The sequence below is a fragment of the Wickerhamomyces anomalus genome (genome assembly GCF_001661255.1).
Source record: "Wickerhamomyces anomalus NRRL Y-366-8 unplaced genomic scaffold WICANscaffold_3, whole genome shotgun sequence".
Taxonomy (NCBI): Eukaryota; Fungi; Ascomycota; class Saccharomycetes; order Phaffomycetales; family Wickerhamomycetaceae; genus Hansenula; species Hansenula anomala.
This window is the reverse complement of record NW_017567112.1, coordinates 1,429,235-1,450,359: the sequence shown is the minus strand read 5'-3', so window position 1 is coordinate 1,450,359 and position 21,125 is coordinate 1,429,235. Positions and strand designations below refer to the sequence as shown.

Sequence of the window (21,125 nt, the reverse complement as noted above, 5' to 3'; positions counted from 1 at the left end):
CGAAATCAATACTTAAAGCAGCAATATGTTGATCATCTCCTTCTCGAACATTATGTTTTTGATTCAACTCATATCTGACCTTTTGAACCAAGTTGATGCCTTGGTCTATATTTCTCTGTTTCACAAAACCAAATTGTGTATCCCCAACTATATGTGGTATAACTTCAACAATCCTATTATTGATGCAAGCAGCAATGATCTTTGTTGATGTATTCATTAACGAAATTGGCCTCCAATTCTTTAAATTTGTCAAATTATTCTTTTTAGGTAAGAGTTTGATCATTACTTCAGTCATTGTTTTTGGTAATTTTCTTTTCTTCCCAATGAAGTTGAGAATCTGAAGCAAAAAAGGGTCTAAAGCATCTCTTGATAGAAACAAATATGCATATGTAATACCATCTTTTCCAGCAGCTCTTCTCAACTTTTTATATTGTCAAAAAAAAACATGAACTGACCGGGGATTGAACCCGGGACCTTCGCCGTGTAAAGGCGACGTCCTAACCTCTGGACCATCAGTCCGCAATTACCCAAATTTAGGGCGTTGAACAGCCTGATCGAGAAACTAGCCCAAACATCCGAACACCAGTTTGGTTATTCCTGCCAATATTTCAATCAATAATCAATCAATTTGAACTTGAATTATGCTAAAAGGTTTCTAAACAGTCTCTCATACTGCTAAGCTCTTTTATTTTTGGTTTGCAGCTGTTTTGAAGTTTTTTCCCTGAACTTGTATTTTTCAACGCCAATTTAAACTTGAAATAAAAAGTATCAGGTCAATAAAATTCTTAAATTTTAACAAAAATTCAAAACTTGAGAAATTTCATTGAAATAAAGTCTCTTATAGCATTAAACGGAGTTTTAAACACGATTATGACTTTTTTGATCTGTGTTATCTTTCAAAAATGTGAAATAAATATGCTTTTTATGTTTCTGCACAAGTGTCAAGCCTCGTCGCGGCATTTGTGCTCCTTCAATTTTTTTTTTCTCGTGTCATGAAAATTCAAGTCAAAGCTTTGGATATCAAAGGGTAAAAAATAATTATATCTTTGAAAAAAGGTTTTCCCAAAGACTACATCCAGTAAAAATGTTAGATATCACCCAATTTATTGAAGAAAAAGGTGGTAACCCAGAAGCCATCAGAAAATCACAAAAAGCTCGTTATGCTTCAGTTGAACTTGTTGATGAAATTATTGCAGACTATAAAGAATGGACAAAAATTAGATTTGATTTAGATGCTTTAAACAAAGAACAAAACAAAATTCAAAAGGAAATTGGTTTGAAATTCAAAGCTAAGGAAGATGCTTCAGAATTAGTTAAAAAGAAAGATGAAATTGTTGAACAAAAGAAACAGTTGACTCAAAAAGAACAAGATGCTGATAAACAATTGAAATTCAAGGTTAACCAAATTGGTAACATTGTTCATGAATCAGTTGTTATTTCAAATGATGAAGATAACAATGAATTAGTCAGAACTTGGAAACCAGAAGGCTCAGCTGAAATTGGTAAGGTTGCAACTGCTACTGGTAAAGAAGCTAAATTGTCCCATCATGAAGTTTTATTACGTTTAGATGGTTACGATCCAGAACGTGGTGTTCGTATTGTCGGTCATCGTGGTTATTTCTTAAGAAACTATGGTGTTTTCTTAAATCAAGCTTTGATTAACTATGGTTTATCATTCTTGGCTAAAAATGAATACACTCCATTACAAGCTCCAGTTATGATGAACAAAGATGTTATGGCTAAGACCGCTCAATTATCACAATTCGATGAAGAATTATATAAAGTCATTGATGGTGAAGATGAAAAATATTTGATTGCCACTTCAGAACAACCAATTTCTGCTTATCACGCTGGTGAATGGTTTGAAAGTCCTGCTGAACAATTACCAGTTCGTTATGCTGGTTATTCTTCATGTTTCAGAAGAGAAGCTGGTTCACATGGTAAAGATGCTTGGGGTATCTTCCGTGTTCATGCTTTTGAAAAAATTGAACAATTTGTCTTAACTGAACCTGAAAAATCATGGACTGAATTTGATCGTATGATTGGTTTATCTGAAGAATTTTACAAATCATTAGGTTTACCATACAGAGTTGTTGGTATTGTTTCTGGTGAATTAAACAATGCTGCTGCAAAGAAATACGATTTAGAAGCTTGGTTCCCATTTCAACAAGAATATAAAGAACTTGTTTCTTGTTCAAACTGTACCGATTACCAATCAAGAAATTTGGAAATCAGATCAGGTATTAAGAAAATGAATGACAGAGAAAAGAAATACGTTCATTGTTTGAATTCAACTTTATGTGCCACTGAACGTGCTTTATGTTGTATTTTGGAAAATTACCAAACTGAAGATGGTTTAGTTATCCCAGAAGTTTTAAGAAAATACATTCCAGGTGAACCTGAATTTATCCCATTCTTGAAAGAATTACCAAAGAACTCAACTTCTCAAAAGAAAAAATAAGCTGTTTGAATGTTATATATATTAATTATGAGCTGAATATATGATTAGAGTTGAAGGTTTTTGAAACTCATTAATAATTCTTTGTAAAAAGCGACAAGTCATTAAAGTGATATTGATTGTGTACTTTGTTGCCAATTTAAATGATGTAGATAGAGACCGTCCTCAAAATGTATGAACGTCCAAAACTTGGAAGCACTAGTCAAACTATCATATTCAAGTTATGAATCTACACAAAATATCCAATTGAATCTTGAAAATTCATATTGATTATGGAACTGGATAATTAACATGTTGGGTTTTAGCGCGTTATGAAGATGCTCTACACCAAAAATCAATTACGAATAAAGACTTGACCAAGTCGAGCAAATTTTATGGAGCGATAAACATTTTACAAGTGGGATATAACCAGGCTCAAAATCCCAAGCCTCTTTTCATAATCAAGATTTCAAAATTTGTGAACCTTTATTGTATCCTCGGGGTTTAACGGCCTTTCGTGATTTCCAGGTTTTTGTGTCATTTCCATGAATTTGCTTTCTACAAAAAAAGACAAAAGTGAAGCGAGACTCACTAGCTTAACGATACCAGATTTCATGTTGAAAGCTTAAAGTGCTTTTGATTCATAGATATACGCTATTCATTTCCAATTCTGTTTTATTTTGGCTATTTATTAGGTCTTCACAATTTCAACTAGCGTCAAAACATTTAGAAAGCTCAATATCTCTCACAGTCATGGCCACAGAATGCATTGAAAAAACCGAAGCTTCTTCAACATCACCTATTTCAGCAAAAGTTCTAATGAAAAGGAGGTTTAGAGCGTCAACCGATAGTTTCCAACCAAACAAGAGACACTATGTTTCCTCAGCTCTCTTTGGTAAAAATTTAAGAAGATCAAATCAGCCACCAACTTCAAAAGATGAATCTAGGTTAGGGAGTGGTGATATTCAATTTCCTTCGGTTGAACTTGCTGAATATTCTAATGATGCTTTTGATGCAACAATTCATTCAACATTGACATCTGATCTGTGCAGCTTTCAACAAGCCACTCCAGTTTCTAAAACTAAAAGATTCAACCATGGAATCCAAGCTTGGCTCAACAAGATTCAATATTACAGAAGTCCATTTCATAAATTGAGACCTGAAAGAGATCACAGCTTCATCGATAGAAATATTTTGACTTCCCCAGTTGAAGATTTACCTGAAGATGCTTATACCTGTTATAATAAATTTAGAACTCAAAATTTCAGTGATTTTTTTGACACATTTAAAATTCAAAAGGCAAATTTATCCATTAATAACGTTGACATTACTGCTTTCCCCCCTTTGAATGAATTATCTTATGAAAATCTTCAAGATTTAAGAGACCAACTCTTTGCTTTACCACCATTTTCAGCTGGCTCCGTTAATACTATTAGCAAAGAAGTCACCACAAGTTGTAAAATATCGGAATTTTTAGGTGACGATGGTGAAGAGACCAAACAAAACGATACAAAAGCAATTGGTACAGATTCTGATTCTCCCAAATTAGAGATCCAGGATTTTGAAGCAGCCCAATTCCCTTCTAGCGAGCTTGAAAACATTGTTGAAGATGAAAAGTCATCTAAAAGTGAACCTAAAAAAGCATCATCTCCACCACCTCTGAACTCAACTGAAAGTGAAATAGAAAGCCCAACAGACAGTCAAGTGGTTATCAGTTCCATAGATCAAGAGACCCCGACATCAACCCCAACCCCAGAAATCATTAGACACTTGGTCAATGATACAATTGAAAGTGGTGACCAATTCGAGTTAGATTCAACACAGTTTAGGCAGGTGGATAGCTTATCCGTCAACGAGCATGTATTGACTCCAATTGAACGTAAGTGAAACCACTCAATACTTTCAAAACCAACATCATACTGACAAAAATGAAACATAGCAAACAGTTCCCTATCACTTCAAAGATCAAGATCCATGTTGCAAAGAGTTATATCTGTCTTCAAAGGAGAACCATCACCAAATTGTAAGTTCAATTATTTATTTCAAGTATTTTTGTATCTAACAAACCTTCAAGATGAAACTCTGTCAATGAGTAGTAACTCAACATATTCACCAATTTCAGTTGTTGTACCAGCATTGAAGCAAAACCATAGCATTATTTCTGACATTGCTGAAAATCTAACCGGTGGACAACCTATAGATCCAATTTATCATCCAGATGACTTTTATTCTCAATCAGCTCAAGAGGAAGATAGTGATAATTTCGATATAAGAGACCCACAGTCATATGAAATATCTCATGAAAATCCTTCATCTTCTCCAACCTCACCAGAATCTCCAAATACCTTTGAATCAAGAATTGCAACAATTAAATTTGATAAATTTGCACACCTTTTATTGTATGATGGTTCCAGACGTTCTAGATATAGCAGGGTTAAAAACCAATTGCAGTCATACAATCAGTCAAAATTAGATTCATTTGAAGGTATAAAAAGAGAAAATCTTTATAAAAATAGAGGTTCCCTTTCCTTAAGTCCAACTTTATCACCAAACTCATTGGGGAAATTTAGAACCAGAACGTTGAAGCTTGCCAAATTTTCTAAATTCACCACAATTAATGCGTGTCCAAGTATCGATGAGATTGTTGAATGTCCAAATGATGATGATATCTTGATCCCTGTTAGACCGATTTTGAAATCAAAACACAACAAAAACGCTGATTTGGAATCTATCAGAGCTAGGTATTGTGATGAAGTTGCAGTTGATGATTTTATGGATTTCTTTGAAAATCACGAGCAGCAACGACTGGAGAGTGAAGTGTATTTGGAAAGAGTCAGGGAAAGGCAACTAATGACTTATTATTCAAGTGAAGAGTCTTCTCCAACAACCAATGACACCATGTTTAGTGACTGATTTAGGAAAACAACAGCAGAGTTATAATCAACCTCATCACAACCAGCCAAAGGCGACACATTTGTTATCCAGCTCTGTTTCCATGAAAACAACAACCAATTGATCCTCAAAGATTTTCCCACTTTAAATAGCGACGTGACATTTCAAGACTAATAAAACATTTAATAATCTGAACTTTTTTAACTCTCTTTCTTGTTTTGCAAAAATGTCGATTGCCCAAACGTGTATTTGATTTTTGATGTTCCGCGAAAATTTCAGAAGCTTGACGATTCTGAAAAAACCATCGAGCTTCTCCTTGTAACAAAACTTCAAAGGCAAAAGGCAACTTTAACTACCGAAGGATTCATCGCCAATGATCAATGCAATCTCATCTTTTGGATAGGCAGCTGGGTAAGATATCCACAAGGAGCTTTGAACTGCTTGCCACCGAATCGTTATACTATAATCTAGAGTCTCAAGACTATCCAAAGTTTACTCAAAAGAAGAAAACAATAGGATCGATCAATGCATTGGATTTCGACAAGATTGATCACAAGTTTCTTTTATCAGGTGGAGCTGATAGCACAATAAAGATATGGAAAGTTGGTTCTCAAAAAGCTGAATTGGTTGGTGATTTGAACAAGAGTAATGGAGGCCATGAATTTGGTGTGACTGATGTTAAATGGTGGCCTTTTGACACTGGAATGTTTTTATCAAGTTCTTATGATATGAATCTAAAAGTTTGGGATACAAATACTATGGAGGAAGCCTTTAACTTCAATCTTGATTCTAAAGTTAATTGTTTTGATGTTTCAAGTACTGGTGCTCATTCATTAATTGCCACTGGTGCTGATAGTTCGCATGTGAGACTTTTGGATTTGAAAACTACATCAGCTATTCATAGTTTAACAGGTCATAACGGGTGTATTGTTAGTACGAAATGGAGCCCAAATAATGCTAATGTGCTGGCCACAGGAAGCTCAGAAGGTGAAGTTAGAATATGGGATATTAGGAGAACTGACTCATGTTTGGTGCAATTGGACCTTTATAGAACGGACGAAAAAGCGCCATTGAGTAGTAATGATAGCAGGAAAGTTGGTGTTTTGAAATCGTCTGTAAAAGCTCATGCTAGAGGTGCTAATGGGCTATGTTGGCTTGAGAGTGGCAAGACATTGATTACCACAGGAAACGATGAAAAGATTAGAGTTTGGAACCTCGAGGCGACTGGCGGTGTTAATACTCTCTTGAATTTTGGTCCATTTGTGAGAAATAGGTACTCAAGCTATAAATCTATTCTTTTAAGTCCAATGGAAGAAACCGAGTTACAATATTTATGGTATCCTTCAGATAATGGTGAAATCTTAGTTTTCAGAATTGTTGATGGAAAGTTAGTCGCCAGACTAAGGAAAAACCTACAAGAGAATAGTCGAAGTTGTTGTATTGCTTATGCTGGTAATAACAGTGCAACTTATTATTCAGGAACTGTTGATGGGAAAATAAATGTTTGGGGTCCTAAAGATGAAAGAAGTTTCGAGGAAGATGAAGATGATTTCTTTTGATTCGTATGATTGAAAGAGGATAAGGCCAGAAAGAAACGCTTGAGGAACTCAATTTGTTAGAAATTGACCAAAAACTTATGGTTTAACATGAACGTTATTGATAGAGTTTTGATACTCTGTAGCCATTATGAATCATGATCTTGACTTTTGTAACCTCTCAAAGATAAGCATAACAAATACTATTGCACTTTCAGTAGAGCTTCGATCTTGGTTTTAAAGAGCATGGTACTTCAAAGCCCCGGTAACATTCATGTTCATAAATCTGCTGATCTATCCATGACCTTCCCCAGGTTTCAATGCTTCATCAAGCTTCAACGGTCGTTTCCTTTGTTTCGTGTTAGGGTCTTCTGAATTTTCCGGATCTGCGCTCCAGTTTAAAAAACCGTTTTTTCCTGCCGATTTTAATTTCAGTGCAGCGCAAAAAAAAATTGAATCTGGGGAAGAAAATTCAAGCGCAAAAAGACACAACGAAAATGGATTATAACGATGAGCTGCAAACTCTTCTATGATACAGAGCAAACTGTTAGTATAGAAATTGCCATCATACTTGCTTTATTCTATTCACCCAGAATTGCTAAGTGTCACTTTAACTTTTCCGCATCTCTTTTTGTGACGTTTCCGGTTTGTGCAAAAAAATGCTGTTTCGCCATTTTGTTTTTCGTTTTTCGGGTTTGTCATAAAGATAAAAAACAGAGCCAATCACCAACATGACAATTACGCACAACATATACGAATAAACTAGCTAATATAATTTGCTACACACAAAGAAGTTGATCTTAAAGCAGAAAGCAATTGAAAATACACTACAGTGGGAATTTAATTTGGAGAAGGTTTTAACAGCTCAAGTTTGTCAATCCGCTACAGTATCAAATTTCAAACTCGTTCACTCCGCTAAAATAGAAGTCACAAATATTCAAATTAGATATTATCTGTACAAAAATTGCCGAAGAAATATTGGCTTTTCCAAGATTTATAAGTTGTGGTCAAGTTTCATGTTTCGTTTTCTTTTTCATAAAATTTTCTTTTGCAAGAATTTTTTTTCTCTTTTGCGCAAAAACTTGAAACATACTAAATCGGGAAGAAGTGGCAAAAAAAGTGGCACAAAGATCATACTACAAATATTACTGATCAAAGAGTTATGAAGTAGTGATGACTACAATATAAAGCTTGCGGATAGATTAAGAAACGTGATGGAGTGATCAGCTATTTTGCCTGTTGCTCAATTGATGTCGCTATGTAAAAAGCAAACGATTGCAGAGATGCTATTGACACAACTTTCTCTATTTGCTTGCAAAGTCCACTCTAATCTAGCTTTCTAGAAAGAATGGAATGGATGAACTGGATAATTATCAACATGAGTGATGAGACTATCTGTACAGTATTTACGCGTGCTCAATTATTATATCACCGGCATCATCATAAGTTGACAATCTTGAATCGTAACCATCCGGTGAGCTGACACAATCCCAGCCATATCATGACACATACTTATCGTGATGAATCAATGACTTGTGGGGGCAATATCAATCACTCAATTAATCCATCAACTTCACAACCACACCATGATGGTGAAAAGCCGTCACCATTTTGAAATGATGGGTGTGATGAAATGAAATTTATGTGTACGGTAATGACTTAAAACAGGAAAGAGGATATGCTATTTAAAAAAATCTAGCACTTTAAATTTTTTTTTTTCGTTTTCGCAACAGTCGGATTTGCGCTTTTTCGCTTCTGATACGGCGCACGACGCGAGTCAGTTTTTTTGAAATGTATCAAGTTGTTACAGCAACGGTCCTTATCAAGCCAACACTCCGCGAAAAGAAGTTTTAAACAGAAACACATTGAAAATTCAATTGATGGGACATATCGACAATTCCTAGAAACGATACACATCCAAAAGAATTGATTCGAATTGAGTGTTTACTAAGAAACATTGTGTCTTAACGAGGTATCTCGAAAATCCACTTTTTGCGCAATTGTCGTTTTTTCCACAAGTTTTGAGGCAAAGAATGCATAACAATACATATTTTTTTCTTTTTCCAGCTTGGAATCGCGTTGATTAGGATAAAAAAAAAAAGAAAAGAAAGTCACAAAAAAAATTTTTATATATGTAAACAGAATCTCAAAATATTTGTCTTTTTTTACAATTCTTTAACATTTACCATATACTTTAAAAGAAAAATTCCAATCAAGAGTGTTTTTATACGCTTCAAATCAACAAGTTTTACAAAGAATTACTACAAAGTCTCAACAGTTATAAAGTCCGCGAAAAGCTTCAAACCAGATCTTGTACCAATTTTAGATTAATAATGTCTTCTGAGTTTTCATTTGGAGCAATGACTCCAGAAATCAATTCCAATGAAGCTCCAATAATTGAAAGAAAATCATCTAAATCCCACTTCATTGGTCCTAAACAATTTCATGAAGATCAATCAATTCCTTCACCTCCATTATCTCCTTATCATAGTGCAGAATCATCTGCAAGCCATAATAATGTCTTGAGAGATATTCAATTGAAACAACAAAACAAGTTATTTAACCAAGGTGATGATAAAATTGACACATTTGTTGTGTTATCCAACAATAAAACTGAATTGAGAGAATTCCCATTAGATAAATTTGAAAATTATCAATTGAATGTTAATGCATGGAGTAACTTGGGTTCTAAAAATTTCAAGAGAGCACAAATCAATTTCATTAGACAATATACTAATCGTGCAGCAATTAAGAATGGTCATCATATCTCAAAAATTGCCACAAGAAAATATGCACCAAGAAGAATCATTAGAAATGTTCATGATCATGTTAACGGTGGTGGTTCATCTTACAATAGTGATTCAGATAACAGTTCATATGAAAAAGTTAGAACACGTCGTTTGGTTAGAGAATCTTCTCAAGCTTTAGAATATTCAGATGTTTCAAGAGTTTCCACACCACCTCCAGTGAAGAGAAGAAAACCAGTTTCATCACCAAGTGTTCAACCAATGGTTATTGATTGGGAATCAATTCCAGATTATTCACCAGATGTTTCATTATTGCCAAATAACTCTAGATGTTTGAAAGTTGAATGGAAAGGTCAACCAATGAGCTTGGCTGATGATCCATTAGTTGGTAAATTACATCCAGCAGAAGTCACATTAGCTTCAGTTTTAAGATTACCATGTAATTTATATTTGGATTCAAAGAGAAGATTATTTGCTGAAAAAGTTTCAAGATTAAAGAAAGGCTTACCATTCAGAAGAACAGATGCCCAAAAATCATGCAGAATTGATGTTAATAAAGCAAGTAGATTATTTGCAGCATTTGAAAAAATTGGTTGGTTAAATGATGATAAATTTGACAGATTTATGTGAAATATAAGAAAATGCATTCAAGAGAAAGGTTATAAGGATGGGGTTCAAAGGAAAGATTAGAAAAGATAGATAAGAATTGGCATCATCATTATCATGTAAATAGTAAGGAAAAAGGATAGCATATCATGTTAATAATAGTACTATAAGGAAAGGAATAAAGATTAGGTTAGATAAATGGAATTTATCATATTAATGGGTATTCACAGATTGGGGGAATCACATTCATTAATCATTAATAATAATAGTTACATTATGCATTTTTCATCATTAAAGGTTTTTTTTATACTATACATTTGGGTTTTTTTTAAGGGTTTTTTATTATATTATAGTTTTTTATGTTTATTTTATATGTGCGATATTTTGGGACGTGTTAATATTATGGGATTAAATTTATGTTTGAACTACAAGTTGTAGATAATTATATCAACCTTTTTACATTAATGATCCTTCATACATTACGGGGCTTCCAACTTTAGTTCACACTTTCAATATTTCAAAGAGCTGATCCATAACAAAAAGAGCTGATCCCATCTTGTCCCGTTTCTTTAACCAACAAAACAGCTTTCTTGAAAGACTTGATATCTTTATCCCATAACCTAGCAGCAGTTCCATTCAATGGGGACTTTGTGTTAGGTTCACCAAGTAATGACTGTAAAGAGACCAACAATGTTTGAACATTTAAGATTGGTGACCAAGAATCTTTCAATATATCAAGACATATGTCACCTTTTGAACCAACATTTGGATGGAAAATAGGTGTGGTGAATTTAACTATTGGAGCTTGATAAGGATAATTCGTGGGGAACTTTAAGATAATTTTGAAAACCAAACCTTCATAAGGTGTATCTTTTGCACCAATGATTGTACCACACCATCTTGTGAAATCTGATTCGGATTCTGGGAAAGCTGTTACACCATCAATTGGGTTCATCATTAAATGATGTAATTCATTTTGTAATCTTGAAGTGAGGCTGCCAAATTTGGAACAGGTGTTTGAGTTGATAGCTCTTGAAAATTTAGGAGTATTTGATTTGATGATATTAGCATTGGAGGATGTAAATGATTTCATTATTAAAGGATTATTTTTTTTGTGTCTTTTGTAGCAAATGGAATGTTTTTATTGACTTGGAGTCAACAAGGGGGGCACCTCAATTGAATAACAATATGAAAACTGTTCTTACACCTCTTTCTGGAAACATAGTGAATTGGAAGATCGTGTCTATGAGCAACTTTTTAAAAGAATGTGTCTTTTGTGGTTGTGCAAATTTGTTCACTTTTGAAAAATAATGGTTGATATTTGCACCAAAATCAGGGGTTGTTGTATCCTGTAGGACGTGTACGTGTAACTTGGAGAATGGGTTGCTGTAGAAATAGGAGTTAAATGCCATAGTACTGGAATGTAGTTGTAGGGTACTCTTCTGATTCCCACCAGCCATGTTAATGTTTTCCTCGACACTTTATACCCAATCTGCCACACCGTCCCGTGTCACCACTGACGTAATCATTTTGGTTTTTCAGGAAGTCAACCAGCGCAAAAAAATTGGAAAAACACACACCAAATTTCAAAAAACGTCAAATGCTCTGAGAAGTGAGAATCAGATAAAGATTGTTTTGTTTCCCTCCGTTTGACTTTTAACGCCAACAGTTGAACAGCAGAAAGAACACCCACACTCGCTAGAGAACATCTCATTTACAAGGACTACATCCACAGTCTATTGCCACGTCACATAGTTCTTTCCAGATTGAAGCGCCCTGTTGAATTTTTGTTTGTTTTCTATAATTCTCAGGCTAATCTTGCTTATTTTTAGATATCACCACCAAAAGAGGAACATCCATCAACCAACAACCGTGGTAAACTCTTTGGAACTCATCGAAAGAGAAAGCTGACACACCTCAGAGAAGCATCAACTGCTTTGGCAAAAGATATCCACGCTTTTGCTCTAGAGATCATCCAACTAGTCAAAAAGTGTGCCTGCGGCGGTATAAGCGCCCCATAAAAGAAGAACATTAGCTACAAATCAAGTCAAGCAAAAGGACCGAACTCATTTCAACTTTGCTGGATCAACAGGTACTTTTAACCACACTCGCTAGGATCTTTACAAAGAATTTCTCCATTTGTCGGTTTTTTTTTGATTTAAGACGCGATTCCTGGTACTAAATATTGCTTTGAGTGGGTCGGGTTTATTATATCAACAAAACACGGTGCAAAAAAATTTCTATTCATTTGGAAATCAACATATCCAACAACAATAACAAATACACCTATTTCAATATAATAGTGCCAGCGTGGGCTTCATACACGTTTTCATTCGCTACAAAGATAAGCACAGTCATTCGTTTCAGAAGTTGTCTCTAGATATCAACAATAACAATGAAGATTAAACACGAATCAGGTGCTGATTTCACTTTTGCTCCTCCACAACATAATAATACTTTACAACAACAACAAATGATGCATTCTGCTGGCTATGATACATCATTTAATGATTCAGTTGTTGCTGAGAATTTTTATAACCAAATAATGACCCCAGTTACTGATGAGACTTCACCTCCTTCAACTCAAAATAGTTATTCCCAACCAACTGGTCATCCACAGAACTCATTTTATCAACAACAAAGCTATTCACAACCTGAGCTACAACATATTTCACACTTCAATATGTCAAGTCAAAGTATAAATCATATTAAGGAAGAACCGGAAGAAGAAGTTACAATTGAAAGTATTCTTGATGACGATCCATTATTATCATTCACAACCACTTTGGATAGACAAGAATCTAATGATACCATTTTACAAAGTTCTTCGCCAATTAAAGGGCCTGACGATGGTGTTTATAATGATATTGAACACTTGAATTTGAACCATCATAACCATAGTCATGCTAGTTTGGTCAAACAGGAATCACCAGAACATATTAGTGTTCCACCTCCAATGACAAATTTCCCAACACCTGCTAATTCAACTTCTGGTTCAGGTGTTAATAGCACACAGTCACCAATTAACAATTCTACACTACAATTTCAACAACAACAGCAACAGTTTCCTCCACACTATTCCTCTCAACCACAGTTTCAACAACCACACATTATTGCAATTACAAACAATAAAGTACCTTTGGTTTCAAGGAATGAACCTTTTGTGCCGGCAAATACAACACCAAATGGCTCTCATTTGATGATGAAGATGGATCAATCTCAACAACAGCTTCCAATCCAAAACTTTCGAATGCAGATTCAGAATCAAGCATTTTTTCAACCTCAGTTTAGAAACCCATTGGGTCAACAGCAAACGTTTGGTGAAGGGCAAATAAAGATACAACCTCCTCCTCCTCAAATGCCTCCTCAACATATACTGCCTCAACAACAACAGCAGCAACAACCATCATTTATGGCTGGACGCCCAGCTCCAATCAGAGTTCAAACATCATCAAGTATTCCATTGAAAACTTCATCTGTCCAGACTATAAACACACCTGTCACAATTAGATCACAAGAGTTAAAACTTCCTCCAACACCTCCATCTGCTTCACAACCTCCATTGAACAAATCTAGCTCCACTACAAGGTTGAGTAAAGTGAAGAAAAACTCTGTATCTGGTCCAAGTACAAGTACCTTGAAGCTGAAAAAATCAAAGAGCTTTCTAAATTCCTCACCTTCAGTGAAAGATCCCAAACCATTCTTTACAACTTTGGATTTTTCAAAACAGTTAAATGGGAGTCATAACACTTTTATAAATAAAGATAAAAAGTTCCCAAAGTCTAATCCAATAAAGGGTAATGTTATCAAAAATTATGAATTTGTTATAGAACAAGGTCATGAAAAAGTTAAAAATTCCTCTGCTGCAAATAGTGCTAAGTCTACACCAAGAAGACCTTCAACAGCTGGTACACCTACATCTACAACATCAATCAAATTCCCAAAATTACCAAAACCTCCATCAATTGAAAAAAGTTCATTTGCATTGTATTCACCAACCAACCCAAATTCATCACCAACCAATTCAGATGCTTCAGGTCATTCACCTTTGAATTCTTCACAACAATATCCCTATGTTAATCCATCTCCTATCCCTTCATCTATTGCTAGATTTGATAATGGTGATGGACCATTAAACATTACTTCAAGTCCAATTACAGGTGAACAGGTTTTCTTTAAACCTTCTTCCCAAAGATCTTCAGTTTCTCAAAATTCTCCTGAAAAACATCCATCACCTCCTTATCAAAAAGACATGAAATCTGGGATGAATGAATTTAGAGCTCGTATACACAAGTGATTTTATTTTTATTTTCATGTTCTCCAAAAAAAGAATATCAACACCAGCGAGAAAAAAAATGCATATATTTGTTTTCATTTGGGTGCATTGTGTTGTTTTGTCATGCTAGATTCACTATCTGGTGTTTTCTCATTATTATTATTTATTTTTATGTTCCTCCTCATCATCATCATTATCATTAATGTTTTCGTTTTTTTTTATCAGTTTCTACAATCAATCCAATCATTGCCTGGTTATCTAAATTGTTTTATGTTTCTTAGAGTTTCCATATTATCAGTTGGTGGGTGCGTGTGTCATGGTTTTATTTTATCTTTCCACTTTTTTTTTAAAATATGTTACAATTTTAGGGTTAAATATCATTTGTTCAAATATTATGGGTTTTTATATCACTGGGATAATCATTTTGATTAGCTTGTAGATGCTCTTGTAGTTTAATATCAAGCATGATTATCACCCAACACAGAACATGCTCATGTACATCGAATAGCGACAAGGTTCAGGTGAACGAAGACCAACAAAATTTCTGTAGCCTGAATCTACCAAAGATCAAAAGTTAAGCCCAATCAAGGTGTTGCTGATAAATAAATAACATGTATAAATAAATAGTAGTCAATAAATAAATAAATAATGAATAAATAGCTTGTCGCTTCAAGATCAAATGTCAAAACTCGGAGCAACTCAATACCACCACCTCATATTTCATTCGAGTTTAAAATCTCTTTCATGAATCTGGGTGGTTCTTCTTTTTGGTTGTCTTTCAACCCAACCCTATTTTGAGTTAATTTCCAATTCCCTTTCTAATGCTAACGTAAACTTACCTGTGATTGATAACCCAAATAACAAAGTCCAACAGGAACAACAAGACCCAATAATAACACAGAAGGTATATTTTTAGCTGTGAATTTGAAACGATATTGTGCAGTTCCATAAAATTCTGCATTTAAAAGTGTTAGTTTAGATCTCAATTTCTAAGGAGGATTTAATGACATACTGTTGTATTGCTCGAATGCATTATCTATTTTCAAAGCTGGTGAAAGGGGTTAGTCAATTTTTAATAAGTTGCTTGAATAGCTGATAACATACGCCCAGGGCCATGTCCATGTCCTCCCATCTTGATTGTTTAGTGCTTTCGAATGTTGACGTTATAGTAGAATGGTGAATCAGTTTTTGTGTTTTTCTATGGGGGATGCAAATTTCGCAGGTAACGTCGACTTCCCGATTGGGTAATAAAATAGCGAGAAAACAGTAATTTTCGACAATCGTCAAAGTTACAAAATCAAGTCCAAAATCTATGATAAAATCCTTAAAAAACAGTATACAAAATAACCAAAAGCTGAATCAAATAAAACAAAGAAATCAAACCCACCAGAATGACTTTATCTTATAGTTTTTTATTTTGCTTCTTCTTCTTGAGGTTCGATAACAACTAATAAATCACTAGCATCAACGTTATCACCTTCTTTGACCAAAACATCAGCAACTAGACCAGCAGTTGGAGCAGAGATAACCATTTCCATCTTCATAGCACTCAAGACAGCAACAGCATCACCTTTCTTAACTTCTGAACCTTTGTGAACTTTAACTTCAACCAGGACACCAGCCATTGGAGCACCAACTTGGTTTGGATTATGAGCATCAGCTTTTGGTCTTGAAACAGTTTCAACATTTGATTTTTTATCAGTAACTGAAACTTTACGTAATTCACCATTCAATTCAAAGTAAACTTCTCTGATACCAGTTTCTTTGTTCAAATCACCAACAGCATTACATTTGATGATCAAAGTTTTACCTTGTTCAATGGTAACTATGATTTCTTCACCAATCTTTGGTGGAGCTAAAAAGTTCTTAGTTGGTAAGACTGATAAATCACCATATTGTTCTTGAATCTTTCTGAAATCTTCATAAACTTTTGGATACATATTGTATGAAGCAACATCACATTCAGTAATTTTGTTAAATCTTGAAGATAAATCTTCTCTAATTTTTTCAAAATCAAATGGAGCTAATTCTAAACCTGGTCTAACATTTAATTTTCTTCTCTTTCCTCTCAAGATATCAGTTCTTAATGGTTCTGGGAATCCACCATATGGTTGACCAATTAAACCTTCAAAGAAATCTAAAACAGAATCTGGGAAATCTAATGAACCAGCTAATCTCTTGACATCTTCTGGAGTTAATTTGTTTGAAACCATAAATTGAGCCAAGTCACCAACAACTTTTGAAGTTGGAGTAACTTTAACTAAATCACCCAATAAATAGTTGGCTTCTCTATAGGCTCTCTTAGTTTCAATCCATTTTTCACCTAAACCAACTTGTTGAGCTTGGAATAATAAGTTAGTCAATTGACCACCTGGGATTTCATGTTGGTAAACTTCTGGATCTGGACCTTTCAAATCAGCTTCAAAGACAGAGTATAATAATCTCATTTCAGCCCAGTAAGCATCAATATCTCTAGCATGACCAACGTTGATGTTGGTGTCAATTTCACCATCTAATGAGGCTAATAAAGCAGAAACTGATGGTTGAGAAGTTAAACCAGATAAAGAGTTTGTAGCGACATCAACAACATCTGCACCAGCTTTAGCACATGCAGCCATTGAAGCAACACCAGTACCAGCTGAATCATGGGTATGAACATGGATTGGTAAGTTTGGATATTTAGCTCTAATAGAACCAATCAATAATCTAGCAGCACTTGGTTTCAAAGTACCAGCCATATCTTTAATACCCAAGATATGAGTACCTGCAGCAACAATTTTATCAGTGATTTCCAAGTAGTAATCCAAGTTGTATTTCTTACCTGGTTGTAACATATCACCTGAATAACAAACAGTGGCTTCAACAACACCACCAGCTTTCTTAACAGCTTCAACACCAACTTTCAATTGTTCAAGATCGTTCAAAGCATCAAAGACTCTAAAGATATCAACACCATTTTCTTTAGCTTGTTTAACGAAATGATCAATAGCATTATCTGGTAATGAAGAATAAGCAACACCATTAGCACCTCTCAACAACATTTGGAATGGAATGTTTGGAACTAATTTTCTCAATTTTCTTAATCTTGCCCATGGATCTTCATGTAAGAATCTCATTGCAACATCAAAAGTAGCACCACCCCAACATTCAAGAGCAAAGGCACCAGCATAACCATGTGCGGTAGTTTGTGCAATAGCTAACAAATCATGAGTACGAACTCTGGTTGCTAATAAAGATTGATGAGCATCTCTCCAAGTGGTGTCCATGATTAAAGTACCGTCAAATTCACGAACTTTTTGAGCAAACTTTTCTGGACCTTCAGCCAACAAGACATCTCTCCAACCTTTTGGTGGTGGTTGAGCAACATTGATAACTTCACCTTTAGCATCATGGATTTCTGGAACTGTTGGTTCTTTATCTAATTTTGGTAAACCAACTTGACCTTTAATTGATGAACCATTAACAGCCAAATCAGCCAAGTAAGCCAATAATTTTTGGGCTCTGTTTTGAGATGAAACCATTTCAAATAATTTTGGAGTATCATCAATAAATGTTGTCCAGTAAAGACCTTCAACAAAGACATCATTAGTTAACAAAGTTAACAAGAATGGAATGTTAGTTTTAACACCTCTAATTCTAAATTCAATTAAAGATCTAATCATTTTTCTTCTAGCAATTTCATAAGTTGAACCAGAACATGAACATTTAACCAACATGGAATCATAATGAGGAGAAATGATGGCACCTGCAAACCCGTTACCACCATCTAATCTAACACCATTACCACCTGCAGATCTATAAACTTCAATTTTACCAGTATCTGGTTGGAAATTTTTAGAAGGATCTTCTGTAGTGATACGACATTGGATAGCAAAACCTCTAGTAGTGATTCTATCTTGTAATAAACCTAATTGTTCTAATGAAGCACCTGCAGCTATTTGAATTTGAGCAGCAACGATATCAACACCAGTGATTTCTTCAGTGATGGTATGTTCAACTTGGATTCTTGGGTTGATTTCAATGAAATAATGTCTATTTTGATTATCAACCAAGAATTCAGCAGTACCTGCATTTCTATAGTTTGCAGTTCTAGCTAATTTAACAGCATCAGTTAAGATAGCATCACGAACTTCTTTTGGTAAAGTTTTAGCTGGAGCAACTTCAACAACTTTTTGATGTCTTCTTTGAACAGAACAATCTCTTTCAAATAAATGAATAACATTACCATAGTTATCAGCTAATAATTGAACTTCAATATGTTTTGGTCTGTCCAAGAATCTTTCAATGAAACAGGTACCATTACCGAAGGCAGTGACGGCTTCAGATCTAGCTCTGGTGAAGGCATCAGCAATATCATCACCTTCTCTAACAACTCTCATACCACGACCACCACCACCGAAAGCAGCTTTGATGATGACTGGGAAACCATATTTGTTGACGAAATCTTGAGCTTGTTCAACTGAATCAATTGGACCATCAGTACCTGGAACAGTTGGAACGTCAGCAGCAGCAGCTAAGTTTCTGGCAGAAACTTTATCACCAACTGAATCAATGATATCATGAGATGGACCAATCCAAGTAATACCACTAGCTTCAACTTTTTTAGCAAATTCAGAATTTTCTGAAAGGAAACCATAACCAGGATGGATCATGTTAACACCATGTTCTTTAGCAATTTTGATGATTTCATCAATTTGTAAATAAGCTTGAACAGGAGAAAATTGACCTTTATAACCAATGGCATAAGCTTCATCAGCTTTTAATCTATGCATTGATAATCTATCTTCATGAGAATAGATGGCAACGGTTTGCATTGACAATTCATGGGCAGTTCTGAAAATTCTGATTGGAATTTCACCTCTGTTGGCAACAAGGATTTTGTTTGTTGTTGAACTCATTAATAGAGAGTTTCTTCTAATTTTGTTGATATCACCACTATCTGGGACACGAACAGGTTCAAAAGACATGATGGATAGACAATTCTTTCTTAAATCACTTTTAACTGAGTATAATTGTTATTCAAACTGATTAAAGACCAGCGTTATCAGCAAAAATAATATAAATCAAATTGAATCTAGTATTGCTAAAAGGGGATACGTTTCAAAAGGTTGGTGGGATTCTTTAGAAACAGTAAGGATAGCAAAGGCAACAGGGATTCAGCAAGTAGTAAGTTCAATCGAAAAGTGTGTTCTTGAGGAAAGAATTGAATAGTAATTGATAAAACAAATCAATTGGGCGGTTAGAGAAAAGGATATCAACTTGTTTATAACTTTTTTGCCCAAGCTACTTCAAAAAAAATGATGAGCATCCAAAAAAAAATAAAAAAAAACTGAACATCCACCGAATGACTAATTTTTTTTTCAATTGGTGAATTCGCGCTGGACAAAAAAAAATTAGGCGAGCTAGGCAGAGCAGGAAGTCTGTGCGTGTCTATACCATATCTCAGCTTAGGCAGAGAATCACAAAATTTCTAGGCAGAGCAGGCCGTTCCGGCTGTCTGTGGGCAGAGAGCACAGAACGCGTGGGCTTTCCAAAAGTACGTGGGGGACAAAATCTGGGGTATGAGGACAAAAATTGGAACAATAGAACAAAGTTGAAAGAGTGGGACCATAAAAGAGAGGAAAGTGAGGAGCTTTGAGTATTTATAGGTTCCTTGGTGAGTGTTGTGGTTTGTGCGACTCATTCATTTGAATCATCTTGCTTGATGTAGGTTGAGCTAGTTTATATGGGCCTGAATCATATGAATCATATAGTCTATGGTTACCTGAATTAGACGGCCTTTTTACCCCGGATCCTGCCTCCTTTTCCAATCAGAAAACCTTCAATAGCCAGAGATCAGAAGCTGAAGGTACCCGAAATCAGTTCGTTATGGCAATAACAGGCTAGCTTGTTCACAGGATGAATGGACTCGTACCCGGGAGTTGAATTGACATATACGTCAGGGAGAAAGCGTGGAAATGTCGCACCAATATGAACATAAAGGGAACCAAGCAATAGAATATAGAAGCAAGGAACTGATACGTCATAGCCTTGAGTATAGATCTCAAAGAAAAGGATTCATCTTGTAAATTTGATGTCTTCAACTCTTTAAAACTCTTCAACATGATGAATTCGCGAACCCAGTACATGTTTTAAATCCGAAACACACAGAGCACTAAAAACCAGAGAGACAAATGCAATTGTTCGAATTGTGACTGGTTGAATTTTAGCATAGCTTGTTGATTGTTTGAGCTGTCTTTTAAGGGTCTTCTAAAGTCTTTTTATAAGGCGTAAAGACTTTGTTTCGGTACTGTTCTATGTCCAGATCTTGTATCTCTGTCCCAAGCTTGTAATTTTGTCTCCTTCTGTAGTCTGGTCAACGTCACCTAGAAAATTTTCAAACTTCATGATCAAAAATTTGATAACTTTGACGAATTGACCAATCATTGCAAATTTCATGACCAAAATGAACATCATAAACGGTGAGATCATTTGGGAAACGATAAACGCATTCATTCAACCAGCGCTAAGTTCTTCCAATAATAGTAATAAAAATGATACAAGGTTCAAAGTTCAAACGTCCAACGTACTCCTTCAACGGCCGTAGACTACAATTGAAGTTTGAATCTCTTCTAGGGTCCAACTACAGCTAC

The 21,125-nt window shown here is 34.9% G+C and overlaps 8 protein-coding genes and 1 non-coding gene across 9 annotated transcripts; 5 read left to right on the top strand and 4 right to left on the bottom strand.

The window, feature by feature from the left end:
- Nucleotides 1-446: 446 nt before the first annotated feature.
- Nucleotides 447-519, bottom strand: WICANDRAFT_t60. The gene has a single exon. It is a non-coding gene; the product is annotated as a tRNA-Val (tRNA).
- A 561-nt stretch (nt 520-1,080) lies between these two features.
- On the top strand, nt 1,081-2,461 carry SES1 (serine--tRNA ligase SES1; the record flags this gene model as incomplete). Its single annotated transcript, XM_019180296.1, has 1 exon — nt 1,081-2,461. Exon 1 carries the CDS (start codon nt 1,085-1,087, stop codon nt 2,459-2,461), a length of 1,377 nt encoding a protein of 458 aa, XP_019039390.1. The 5' UTR covers nt 1,081-1,084.
- A 729-nt stretch (nt 2,462-3,190) lies between these two features.
- Nucleotides 3,191-5,491, top strand: GIP1 (protein phosphatase regulator GIP1; the record flags this gene model as incomplete). The annotated part of the gene is made up of 3 exons (XM_019184134.1): nt 3,191-4,316; nt 4,377-4,460; nt 4,512-5,491. The coding sequence occupies 3 exons, from the start codon at nt 3,191-3,193 to the stop codon at nt 5,348-5,350; spliced, it is 2,049 nt and encodes a 682-aa protein (XP_019039389.1). The 3' UTR covers nt 5,351-5,491.
- A 218-nt stretch (nt 5,492-5,709) lies between these two features.
- On the top strand, nt 5,710-6,870 carry RAD28 (Rad28p; the record flags this gene model as incomplete). Its single annotated transcript, XM_019180903.1, has 1 exon — nt 5,710-6,870. A coding segment is annotated over one exon (1,161 nt), but the record flags the coding sequence as incomplete, so codon positions are not given.
- Nucleotides 6,871-9,064: 2,194 nt separating this feature from the next.
- On the top strand, nt 9,065-10,241 carry WICANDRAFT_68709 (uncharacterized protein; the record flags this gene model as incomplete). The annotated part of the gene is made up of 1 exon (XM_019184133.1): nt 9,065-10,241. Exon 1 carries the CDS (start codon nt 9,198-9,200, stop codon nt 10,239-10,241), a length of 1,044 nt encoding a protein of 347 aa, XP_019039387.1. The 5' UTR covers nt 9,065-9,197.
- Nucleotides 10,242-10,417: 176 nt separating this feature from the next.
- Nucleotides 10,418-11,379, bottom strand: UBC11 (putative E2 ubiquitin-protein ligase UBC11). Its single transcript, XM_019186357.1, has one exon. The coding sequence runs from the start codon at nt 11,308-11,310 to the stop codon at nt 10,735-10,737; it is 576 nt and encodes a 191-aa protein (XP_019039386.1). The 5' UTR covers nt 11,311-11,379; the 3' UTR covers nt 10,418-10,734.
- A 1,233-nt stretch (nt 11,380-12,612) lies between these two features.
- WICANDRAFT_62742 (uncharacterized protein) lies at nt 12,613-14,514 on the top strand (the record flags this gene model as incomplete). Its single annotated transcript, XM_019183429.1, has 1 exon — nt 12,613-14,514. The coding sequence occupies one exon, from the start codon at nt 12,613-12,615 to the stop codon at nt 14,512-14,514; it is 1,902 nt and encodes a 633-aa protein (XP_019039385.1).
- Nucleotides 14,515-15,213: 699 nt separating this feature from the next.
- Nucleotides 15,214-15,625, bottom strand: WICANDRAFT_62741 (uncharacterized protein; the record flags this gene model as incomplete). Its single annotated transcript, XM_019183428.1, has 4 exons — nt 15,214-15,282; nt 15,333-15,448; nt 15,506-15,541; nt 15,598-15,625. The coding sequence occupies 4 exons, from the start codon at nt 15,623-15,625 to the stop codon at nt 15,214-15,216; spliced, it is 249 nt and encodes an 82-aa protein (XP_019039384.1).
- A 280-nt stretch (nt 15,626-15,905) lies between these two features.
- On the bottom strand, nt 15,906-19,865 carry WICANDRAFT_105169 (uncharacterized protein; the record flags this gene model as incomplete). The annotated part of the gene is made up of 1 exon (XM_019180439.1): nt 15,906-19,865. Exon 1 carries the CDS (start codon nt 19,458-19,460, stop codon nt 15,906-15,908), a length of 3,555 nt encoding a protein of 1,184 aa, XP_019039383.1. The 5' UTR covers nt 19,461-19,865.
- Nucleotides 19,866-21,125: the final 1,260 nt, after the last annotated feature.